The sequence below is a fragment of the Polypterus senegalus genome, chromosome 6, assembly GCF_016835505.1.
Source record: "Polypterus senegalus isolate Bchr_013 chromosome 6, ASM1683550v1, whole genome shotgun sequence".
NCBI classification, from domain to species: Eukaryota; Metazoa; Chordata; class Cladistia; order Polypteriformes; family Polypteridae; genus Polypterus; species Polypterus senegalus.
Window position 1 is genome coordinate 45614011 of NC_053159.1, and position 12832 is coordinate 45626842.

Here is a 12832-nt window from a genome sequence, read left to right on the forward strand (position 1 = left end):
ATTAGTGATGAGTCAGTGAGGGCTTTGCCTTTTATATGTGTAGATGGCAAAATCCCTGCACTTCGCAGCGGAGAAGTAGTGTGTTAAAGAAGTTATGAAAAAGAAAAGGAAACATTTTAATAATAACATAACCAGCGGTAAAGCAAGGAAAACACCGTAATAAGGACGGATGGATGCATGTAGAAGGGGTGCCTGCAAACCTAAAAGGGATATTCGGAGCTGACGGCTTTACTTGTCTGTTGTGGAGCGGGCGTCGGCCATGGATTAACGCTAACGCCAAGTCACCCGGGTGAGACGGAACTGTCACCGAACCGGTGAGACCACTTCTTTACATGTAAACGTGTCCACGGCGCACATCAGAATTGGTCACTGGATTTACTGCAGACTGCCCAGGCCATGTGATTATAAACTTTTAAAAAAAAGTTCAGATAAAGGACTGGGGAACGAGTGGGGATTGTGTGTGTCTGGGGGTCTTAATTTATATGTGTATATAGTTGTAATATAGGTTAAGTACATGTGAATATATTTGCGGCGTTTATAAATAAGATATTCTTTCCGTTTCTTTACCTTGCTTTCTTGCTGCTTACGGATGGCCTTATATGGGCAGGCAGTGAATTATGTGGGAGGCGTGTGGATGGAGGACGCAATATAGGCAGGCAGCCAACTTTGTGGGAGGCGTGGTGATGGGGGACGCAATTCCGCCTCACACGGCGACCGAGCTGTAGGCTATGGCCGTATATATGTACGTAAGTAGGATTCAGTTATGACCGTTATGCGTAGAATTTCAAAATGAAACCTGCTTAAACTTTAAGTAACCTGTAAGGAATGAGCCTGCCAAATTTCAGTCTTCTACCTACATGGGAAGTTGGAGAATTAGTGATGAGTGAGTCAGTCAGTCAGTGAGGGCTTTGCCTTTTATTAGTATAGATAATAATGGACATGCAGTTTAACTGGTAGACTGCATTGTGCTTACCAACGTACCTCTCAAATATAAGACATATTTATATTACTTTTACTACGTTTTGTTACATTTTGCAGATTATATGAATGAACATTAGTTTGGTTTTAAAAAAAATGAATAAAATAAATATAGTGCTTGCATATCTGTACTTAGTAACGAAGTATGTTGTTTTGCCACTGGTATAATTCCAGTGGCTTATGCTTTGAAGTACTAAATATAGTTTATTTCGGTATTAACAAATGAAGCAACTAATTTCATTGCCACTGTAGACAGGCCAAACAGCCACGTCTTTCAGAAACTTGACTCAACTTTTACTTGCTATAATGGTTTCTGCTGCCAGCACACAGTCCTGTGTGCATAACAGTGCATGCTGTGTGCAATATTTCCTTTATGACCACGATATCTATAAACCAGTTAGAAAATGGAAGGATGCTTAAATGCACGTCAATGGACATGTTCTATGTAATCTCAGACATAATGTAAAACCTAAATTTCTTTCTAGAGACATCTGTTTTTGTATTCGACGTATGTTGATGTGGTACTATATTATGATCACCATGAGCCGGTTTAATATGTAGTCCTTATTCCCGTTATTCTCATGTATTACATATCCTTCATGAAATAATTCATTTATGTGCTGTCACACGAGTGCAGTACCAGCTATCATTTAATACTACCATTACAGAAAAAAAACTAAAGACATATTTTTGAATCGTTGGTATTGACTGGTACAGAAAGTATCGGATCTTTAGACATCCCTAATTAGTAGGATTCTGAAGCTGTGTCACCAAATCATCATAGGCTTACTTTTGAAATGCAATATTGAACAAATGCAAGAATTTTGTTGGCACATTAGTATTCCATATCACTTTCATGGCTTAGATGAACCACACATTTCACCTCTAAACACAAATAATAAATAGACCTCGTGCTTTAAGATATTTGTTACATTTACAAGTAAAGTTAAAGCAAAACACATTCCATAAAAGGAAATAATTTTAGTTCTTTAAAACTACAGAATTGTTTCCTCAGAAATACTTTTTATTTAAAACTTTTTTTTAACCAGATGCATTTAAAAATAATTTATGGAACTCCTACCTTTCCAGTTCTGTTGAGTGGAAATTACAGAACTACATTATCTCATATATGGAGTAATCCCCCCTCGATCGCGGGGGTTGCGTTCCAGAACCCCCATGATAGGTGAAAATCCGAGAAGTAGAAACCATATGTTAGTATGGTTATTTCTATATATTTTAAGCCCTTAGAAACTCTCCCACACTGTTTATAAATATTCTCCACACAGTTATACAGTAAACCCTCGTGTATCGCAGTTAATCCACTCCAAACAGATTTCCATGAAGTAGGATTCTTTACTTATAAATCTAATATTATCGCAGTTAGAGCATAGAAAACCTGTTTACGACCTTCTAAATATGTTTTTAACATTATTAGAGCGCTCTAGACATGAAATAACACCCTTTAGTCAAAAGTTTAAACTGTGCTCCATGACAAGACAGAGATGTTCTTTCTCACAATTAAAAGAATGCAAACATATCTTCCTCTTCAAAGGAGTGCCGTCAGGAGCAGAGAATGTCAGAGAGAGAGAGAAAAGTAAACAATCAAAAATCAATAGGGCTGCTGGGCTTTTAATTATACGAAGCACCACGATAAAGCAGGGCCGCAATGAAGGGATCAATGTGAAGGTAGTCTTTCAGCATTTTTTAGAGGAGCGTCCATATCTTCTAAGCAAACAGCCTCTGTGCAAACAGCCCCTCTGCTCACACCCCCTCATCAGGAGCAGAGAATGTCAGAGAGAGTGATAGAGACAGAAAAAAGCAAACAATCAAAAATCAATACGGGCTGTTAGAGTTTTGAAGTGTGCGTATATCATTGAGTAGTTTTATTTAATACGCAATACGTGCTCTGACTGGGTAGCTTCTCAGCCATCCGCCAATAGCGTCCCTTGTATGAAATCAACTGGGCAAACAAACTGAGGATGCATGTACCATAAATTAAAGGACCCATTGTCCGCAGAAATCTGCGAACCAGCGAAAAATCCGTGATATATATTTAGATATGCTTATATTTAAAATCCGCGATGGAGTGAAGCCGCGAAAGTTGAAGCGCGATATAGCAAGGGATCACTGTATTTTTCTTCTGGTTCGTCCTACTTCCTTTTCAAACCCGGTCCCCCCCACACGCAGCCCACACAGCATTTCTCAATTCCTATTCCTCCTCTTCCAAACCCTTCCCCACGCTGCCTGCGGCCTCCCATACACCCCCACACTGCTTTTCTCGATTCCTATTCTTCCTTCAGACTACTGCGTTCCCTGCTCCTCTCTCATGACCCCATTGGTGTCACGTTACCACCCTATATCTAGCTTGACCTTTCACTTCGGCCATGTGTGCGCCTGGGAGTCTTTTCTGTAGCCTGCTACAGGAAGGTACTCTCTCAACCATTGGCATTGTTTTTTTTCCTTGCTATTTACCTTATACTGCGACGGTTGTTTCTTAAGCCTTTGTTATAAAATGAAAGATAGTATCTTCTCTGTCGATGGGTTTTTGTACAACGTCATCTGTATTCTGGGATCCAGCAACTGCCTGTTCCTATCAGTGGGTTATTTCTTGACACAAACGGTTTATGAAGGCAATGCACTCTCACTAAGAAATAGGGCAAACTGATCGCTATCCAAAATACTGAAACAATCTTCATTCCCAGAATTTTTCGGTTCCTATTCTTACACCGCCATATGCAATGGCCGGCGTCGGCTAGTATTTAATAATTTTGGAGATACAGTAAATGGCATTTCATGAATTGGAATAATTTATTCAAAAGAGCTCAATAAGGTAAGGTTCCCTAACTACCCACTTGATTCTTGTAAATAATGCCTCCATTTTTTAAATTTTACTCCTTATATGGGGTTTCCTTCTAACCCAGCCACAGGGGATGCACTAACCAGTATGTTTCTTTGTGCCGGTCTCAAGCCCGGATAAATGGGGAGCGTTACATCAGGAAGGGCATCCAGTGTAAAATTTTGCTAGATCAATATTTGGACAACAATACAGATTTCCACACTGGATCAGTTGAGGCCTGGCTCAATAACAGCCGCCACTAGTACTGTTAGACAGGATGGTGTTGGCAGAAATTGGGCTACTGTTGGCTGAAGAAGGAGAAGAGGAGGGGGGATGTGTCCAGAGGCAGGAAGGTAAAGAGAGTGGAACTGCGGGTAGGAAATTTAAATGTTGGCAGTATGACTGATAAGGGGGGAGAAAGTTATCAGATGTGATGGAGAAAAGGAAGGTTGATATATTGTGCTTGCAAGAGACTAGAGGAAGGGGAGTAAGGCCAGGTGGATCGGAGGTGGATTCAAATTGTTCTATCATGGTGTGGATGGAAGGAGAAACGGGGTAGGGATTATTCTTAAGTACCAGTATGTCAAGAGTGTTTTGGAGGTGAAAATAGTGTCAGACAGAGCTGGAAATTGAAGGTGTGATGATGAATGTTGTTAGTGCATATGCCCCACAAGTTGGGTGTGCAATGGATGAGAAATAAGATTTCTGGAGTGAGATGAATGAAGTGTTGGACAGTGTACCTAACAGACAGAGGGTGGTGAATCGAGTGGATTTCAATGGATATGTTGGTGAAGGGAACAGAGGGGATGTGGAGGTGATGGGTAGGTATGGTGTCAAAGAGAGGAAAGAAGAAAGTCATATGAAAAAGAATGGACATGGCTGTGGTGAAAACGTATTTTAAGAAGAAGGAGGAATACAGGGTGACATACAAGAGTGGAAGAAGATGCACACAGGCAGAATATATCTTATGCAGGTGGGTCAATCTAAAGGAGACTGAAGATTGCAATGTGATAGCAGGGGAAAGTGTAATTATGCAGCATAGGATGGTGGTTTGTAGGATGAGGTTGGAGATCACGGAAAGGAGGGGAGTGAGGGCAAAGCCAAGGATCAAATGGTGGAAGTTAAAAAAGAAAGACTACAAGGTTGAGTTCAGGGAGGAGGTAAGACACTGGGCGGCAGTGAAGAGTTGCCAGATAGCTGGGAAACTACAGCAGAAGGAGGAAAAGGAAAGCAGGTGGTGGAATGGGGAAGTACAGGAGGGTATACAAGGAAGACGTTGGCGAAGAAGTGGGAAAGTCAGAGAGATGCAGAAAGTAGACAAAGAGTACAAGGAGACAAGGCATAAGGTGAAGAGAGAGGTGGCGTATATTGAGTTGTATGAGAGTTTGGACACTAAGGAGGGAGAAAAGGACCAGTAACAAGGACCGAGCTGAGAAAGATGTGCAGCAGTTTAAGGGTTATAAAGAATAAAGATGGAAGCGAACTCAAGAGCAAGGAGAGTGTGGTGAGCAGATGGAGAGAGTATTTTGAGAGGCTGATGAATGAAGAGAATGAGAGACAGAGAGAAGGTTGGACAATGTGGTGACAGTGAATCAGCAAGTGCAACAGATTAGCAAGGAGGAGGTAAGGACAGCTATGAAGAGGATGAAGAATGGAAAGGCCGTTGGTTCAGATGACATACCTGTGGAAGCATGGAGGTGATTAGGAGAGATGGCAGTGGAGTTTTTAACCACATTGTTTAATGGAATCTTGGAAAGTGAGAGGATGCCTGAAGAGTGGAGAAGAAGTGTACTAAAAAACAATTTAAGAATAAGGGGGATGTGCAGAGCTGTAGTAGCTAGAGGGGGATAAAACTGATGAGCCACAGCATGGAGTTATGGGAAAGAGTAGTGGAGGCTAAGTTAAGAAAAGAAGTGATGATTAGTGAGTAGCAGTATGGTTTCAAGCCAGGAAAGAGCACCACAGACGCGATGTTTGCTATGAGGGTGTTAACGGAGAAGTATAGAGAAGGCCAAAAGGAGTTGTATTGCATCTTTGTGGACCTGGAGAAAGCATATGGGTGCCTCAAGAGGAGTTGTGGTATTGTATGAGGAAGTCGGGAGTGGCAGAGAAGTATGTAAGAGTTGTACAGGATATGTACGAGGGAAGTGTGACAGTGGTGAGGTCTGCGGTAGGAGTAAAGGATGCATTCAACATGGAGGTGAGATTACGTCAGGGATTGGCTCTGAGCCCTTTTTTATTTGCAATGGTGACTCACAGGTTGACAGACGAGATTAGACAGAAGTATCCGTGGACTATGACATTTGCTGATGACATTGTGATCTGTAGCGAGAGTAGGGAGCAGGTTGAGGAGACGCTGGAGAGGTGGAGATATGCTCCAGAGAGGAGAGGAATGAAGATCAGTAGGAACAAGACAGAGTACATGAGTGTAATTGAGAGGGAGGTCAGAGGAATGGTGAGGATGTATGAGTTTAAATACTGTGGATCAACAGTACATAATAATCGGGATTGTGGAAGAGAGGTGAAAAAGAGAGTACAGGCTGGGTGAAATGAGAGGAGAAGAGTGTCAGGAGTAATTTGTGACAGACAGGTAGGTATCCGCAAGAGTGAACGGGAAGGTCTACAGGACGGTAGTGAGACAGACAGTGGCATTGACCAAAAAACAGGAGACAGAACTGGGGGTGGAAGAGTTAAAGATGTTAGATTTACATTGGATGTGACAAGGATGGACAGGATTAGAAATGAGTACATTAGAGGGTCGGCTCAGGTTGGACGGTTTGGAGACAAAGTCAGAGAGGTGAGATTGCGTTGGTTTGGACATATGCAGAGGAGAGATGCTGGGTATATTGGGAAAAGGATGCTAAGTATAGAACAGCCAGGCAAAAGGAAAAGAGGAAGGCCATGAGAAGGTTTATAGATGTGGTGAGAGAGGACATGCAGGTGATGGGTGTAATAGAGCAAGATGCAGACAGGAAAATATGGAAAAAGATGATCTAATGTGGCAACCCGTAACAGGAGCAGCTGAAAGAAGAAGAATATGGGGTTTCATTCTAAAGTTAAAGGTATTGACAGTTTAGTTTTGTTTCTTTAATTTATCAGTTAGACAATTTTAAATTCCCAAATTATTGGATATCTTTAATACAAGTACTACCTTTTAAGAGAAGTTAGTTACTTATGTTTAAAGCCAGAAAACACTGAATTATATGGTGATGACTCAAAGAAATTATCCTGAAGATCATGGTGTAGATCTTTGCTGAGATGACGATAAAAATTGGTGAAGTGTTTTGATCCAAAAAAAGAGTGATCAAACTATTTAATGTTAGAATGTTAAAAAGGCTACCACAGCCATTCAAACCTTAGACATGTAAGAGTAAGTCTGTTTTTGGCCATATTACAACATACCCGTTTTTTACAAGTTCAAAGATATTCCTTAGAAATAATACAAGGTTGATTTTTTTTTGTAGAATCCAATAGTTGTAGGCTTGATCAATCTTGCAGTGCGACTTCATTCATATACTATAAACTTACAGTAACTCTTTTTAAGGCTTTACACAAGGATATGTTTCAAAATAAATTACATATCAACATTGGGTCGCCAAAACATTCAAGAAGATGTTGATATACTTTTGGCCTTATTACAATTTTCATCCAAAGGAAGGATGTGGGTTTCATGTCAATGGGTAGGGATGTGGATTTTGTTACTTAACATAATCAAAAATGTGGAAGTGCCTTTGTGTAATTTTAGACAACACCCTGAGTAGGAAGCATGGTCATAGTCATGGCTTAGTGCATATTGCCTTAAAAATGCTGTATGGGCTTCTGAATGACAGTTGCTGCATTGCTAATAACTGGATTTCTTAAGGCAGAGGTCTGAGGAGCATCTTTTTTTATTATAATCATTTTACCAAATCTCTTCCATTATTTTAGTGTGTTCATTTTGATTTAATTGCTTGCCTCTGGTTTGTTCTGTGACATCTGTGCTACAATATTTTCTAGTTAGAAGATGAAATAAATGCATTTCGACAGTAACTTGAAGAAAAAGAAAATACTAGGAAAAGAGCAAATAAGGTATTTTGTTTCATATTTTGGACATACACACCTTAACAGTAGGGTTTAAATGCTGATTGTTTGTGTTTCAGTATATTGGTAAAGCAAAGTTAAAAAAAGAAAAAAAAAAACAACAGAAAACAATACAGTACATTCACAACATATTGCATTATTAATGACACAATAATCCCGCCAGCTGAACATCTGGCAACACCACTTATTTATTTATTTAGATTTACAACTATGGTTTTAGATTGAAATGTTAAGCACGGTAATTTTTAGCAACTACATAATTATTGATAAAAAGCAAAAAAAGTCAAAACACTATTCCTTACTCATTTGAGTGATAATTATTCCACTACTAACATAGGAAAATTTAGATAGTAAATATGGGAACCAACCTTTTCAACAAAATCCCTTTCTGGCCTTTCTTCAACCTAAAATAAACAAAAGAATTAATTTTGACTAACAAGGAAGGTGCAACTATAACAATGAAATGCGAAATGGAATGAGAAGCACATTTTAAATAATAGTAATAACAGGTTTGTAGGGCAAATTACATTTTAATGCTTTACACTGACAAATGTAATTAAAAAATATTTCTTTACTATTAAAAAGACAAAAATTAAAGTGCTCAAAAAACATTTCTGATGCTTGATTGAAGTTATCACTAAAACAAACACTGCCAAAAGGTTAGATGTAGATATATTACACTATGAGACAGGTAGACTTACCTGCACACACTCTTAAGAATAATTTTACCTAAGCAATCAATAATAGGAATGTTTATGAGACATATGCAATGTAAATCATTATAAAAGGAACAAAGACGTTCTCATAATCAATTCAATATGATTTGAAGACAAATACAGTTACTATTTTTGGCAAAGCAGAGGTTACTGTAAGCCTTTTTTGTTATTGGTTCACATTACCAAACAGGCGATATTAAACTTAGATGGTCAGATAGTCAGACAAACTGACACTGACATACCACTTCTGGGTACACACAGTACATGTTCTGAAAAATTTCCTTAACAAAATCCTTAGATAGAATTTAATCAAATTATGGATTTACTCTTTTTTTTATTGATTTTATTGAAATCACATAACATTCCATACAAATAAATCATCCATCCATCCATTATCCAACCCGCTATATCCTAACCACAGGGTCATGGTGGTCTGCTGGAGCCAATCCCAGCCAACACAGGGTGCAAGGCAGGAAACAACCCCCAGGCAGGGCGCCAGACCACCACAGTACAAACAAAAATAAGATCGAAAACAAATTAATCCCCACCCCTGAGAAAGAGAGCTAAGTCAGCAGAGTAAAACTTAAAGCTAGTAAAAATAGGTACATAGATGAATTAATAAGTGAATAAAGATAAATGGAGAAGAAAAAAAAAGGGGAGAGAATCTGCTTCCTCAGTACTTTAAAAGCTTATTCTAAAATGTTATTGATTAGATCCTGCCAGGTTTTGAAAAAGTTCTACAAAGATCCTCTAAGTACGAATTAGATTTTTTCCAGTTTCAAACTGTATATAACATCACTTACCCAATGACTTAGAATAGGAGATTTAGGATTCTTCCAGTTAGTTAGTAAGATAAGTCTACGTGCCAATAGTGTAGTAAAGGCAATTACAGTTTGTTTGTCTTTCTCCACTTTAAGCCCATCTGGGAGTACATCAAACACAGCTGTTAGTGGATTAGGAGGGATTGTGACACCAAGGCTGTCTGATAGGCATTTAAAGATTTTGGTCCAGAATGAGGTTAATTTGGAGCAGGTCCAGAACATGTGGCTTAGTGAGTCTGGAAATTGATTGCAATGTTCGCAAGTTGGGTCTTGCCCTGGAAACATTTTGGAGAATTTTAAGCGAGACAGATGTGCTCAATATGTAATTTGAGTTGAATAATTGTATGCTTTGCACATATGGAACTCGAGTGAATTCCCCGCATTGCTACCTTCCACTCCTTTTCTGAGATATTAAGTGAGAGATCTTTTTCCCACTGTCCTCTTGGATCTCTGAAAGGGAGGGATTGTAAAATGGTTTTATATATTGCATAAATGCTGTCTGATCAATATTTTTTTCAGCATCAAGGTAGGTGGGAGGTGAGGAAAATCGGGCAGGTTCTATTTAACAAACTTTCTGATTTGAAGGTAGTGAAAGAAATATGTTGCTGGAAAGTTAAATTTGGAATGTAATTGTTCAATGTAATTGTTCATAAGATGAAAAGACGTTTTCTATGTACAGATCTCTAAGTGATTTAATCCCAAATGTTTTCCAGACAGTAAAAATTGCATATGTTGGAGAGGGTGGAAAAAGGTGGTTCTCGTGCAGAGGTGCCACAGATAAAAGCTTCTTTATCTTAAAATACTTCCTACATTGGTTCCATATTCTGAGTGAGTGAAGCACAAGTGGGTTGTTAGTATATTGGCGATAATTTGCATTTACTGGGGTACAAAGCCAAGAATATAAAGAAGTGCTGCAGGATTTTATTTCTATTGCGGACCAAGCCTGTGTATGTTCATCTATTTGTGTCAATGTCAAGGTTTTATAGCTTGTACTGTATATTTGCTAATCAGTAATAAAATTGACAGGTAGAGTCATGCTGCTTTCCGCTTTAGGTATTTGTAGGGTCGCTCTTTGGATACATGGAAGTTTTGAATTACAAATAAATGAGGTTATGGTTGAATCTAATTTCTTAAAAAATGATTTACTGATGTATATTGGAATGTTTTGAAATAAAAAGAGAAGCATAGGACTTACTCTTCTGACCACGAAACATTCAAATACTATTCAAATATTTTAGCCAAATGTATTTTTAAAATATGGTCATTTCCAAATATTAATGTTTAAGTAGATGAATATCATTATCATTGTCACTTAAGTAATTTGCCCATCATTTTAAATAGGCTGAAGATCTTGGAAAATGCTGTAATATATATTATTTTATATATATAGTAACAAATAATAAAACCATTTAGCATGGCCATAATATATTAATGGGTATAAAGGCCTTAATTTTAATTTAAATTAATTTAATTTTAGTAAGTGGAATAGCAATAATCAGTATGTTGCTGTAGTCTGTGATGGCTAATTTGGAGACAGGTGTAAGCAGTATGTTATGTTTTACATTACATAAAATGAAAATATGTATCCTAAGATATTCATGTTTATCGTAACTGAGTAAGTTAAAACCATAAAATTCAAGTAAAAGAGCCATAGGTAGTTGGTAACATTGAATAACCTGCGCAAACTGATTGGCAGTGCTGGTACTAACATAATGGAGTCTTGGTCACAGGTCAAGCACACAAGTGAATGACAGTTGACACTGTAATGTTTGCAAGTTGCTAATACACTACTAAATGTTATGATTCAGCAAGCTGGCAGTGGGACAAAAATATTTGTGCTGCTATGTGTAGGGATCTGAAATGATGGAAAGCTTGCTTCCATTGCAGTTGCTACATCAGACTGTGACATGCTTAGTCACTTAGAGGTTATAGTGAGGAGCCAAAAGGACAGAGTGACTTTCTTCAAGATTTAAAAAAAGTAAAGGTACTTCTGAACAAGTTTGTCAAAGGCCCATGAGGATGAGGATAACTTTAATTATTCACTATTTCTACCCATTATTGTCAACAGATAAAAGGACAGAGTGTTGTTATTTATACAATCAGTAAGAAGATTAACTATTGTCATTAATCAGATCCACTACTCATATACTCATGTCTAGTCAACAAAATTAATCATGGAATTGTACATACTTGGCTGTCTGAGGTCTACCAGTCAGACAGTACTGGAATCAAGACTGTGGTTATATAGAATAAGGATCCTGAGGCAAGCAAAACTGATAAAAATCATTTTTACATAACTGTAAAGACTCTCTGTCTGTTTGTTATTTATTCATCCAAGTTTTAGCCTGCTTCAGAATAGCAAGTGGTGTGAAATTCTACAGGGTGGTTTACTGACTGAGAAACAGCACCGTGGAAGATGTGATTCCTTTCTAATGGTTAGCATGCTTGCCTTTCAACCTAGATACCAGGGTTCAATTTCTGCCCATTTTGTTTAATCAAGCAGTTCCCTATTATTTTTGTGATGGCCCCAAGCTGCCCCAGGTGGAGCCATATCAACTAGAGTTGGTTACTGCAATTTGTGTTTCCCTGTACCAGAGGGAAGAGCCAAGACATTTGCATACAAAGCAGCTATCCAGTACTAATAAAAGATTTATAATAAATGCAACAAGTTTAGGATAATAATGTTTGGTAATGTGCATTAACTTTTTCCCTTTTCACTTTCTCACTCAGGCAATGCAAGGTAACTTAGCTAGCATACACAGTACACAAAATATCTACCAGAATAAACTATGTTAAAAACCCTCTGGTGATATGGGCAAGTGAACAAACAACATTTTATATCAAACATTACCATTTTTAAATATATCCAATATAATTGTCTCCTAAAGTGACCGTGCATGGATCTTCAAATTAATGGATAAACATTTCCTGTAAGACTGTTGCGTTTAGGAAAAGCTATTTTTGCATTCTGTAAGTGCTCATACATTGTAAATAATTCTAAACAAAAAAAGGTCACCATTAATGTTAAAACAAGCGAAGGAGAAATAGTATATAAAAAAAAAAAAAAACAGGCTACATTCAAATGTTAGTGAAACAATCCAAACACCCAAAACAGTTAATTGAAGGAATTAATATTTTTAAAGGACTTTTTCCAATATAACAGATGTTTTAAATTACTTAATAATATATCTTACTGCAGATTTAACTCCTAGTTAGTTATTTTAATATGGAAAGTATTCAGACCCCCTTCAATTTTTCACTCTTGGTATATTGCAGCCATTTGCTAAAATCATTTAAATTAATTTTTTCCCTCATTAATGTACACACAGCACCCCATATTGACAGACAAAAAAAAAGAATTTTTGAAATTGCTGCAGATTTATTAAAAAAGAAAAACTGAA

General features: G+C 37.8%; 1 protein-coding gene across 23 annotated transcripts in view; it reads right to left on the reverse strand.

The window, feature by feature from the left end:
• The window catches only part of LOC120531004 (leucine-rich repeat flightless-interacting protein 2-like), a 273630-nt gene that overhangs the window by 52228 nt on the left and 208570 nt on the right, over positions 1–12832 (reverse strand). For all 23 annotated transcript variants that reach the window (XM_039755924.1, XM_039755918.1, XM_039755923.1 and 20 more), the window contains one exon: positions 8263–8298. In XM_039755924.1, coding sequence (XP_039611858.1) covers positions 8263–8298 — 36 coding nt within the window. The remainder of the gene's footprint in view (positions 1–8262; positions 8299–12832) is intronic.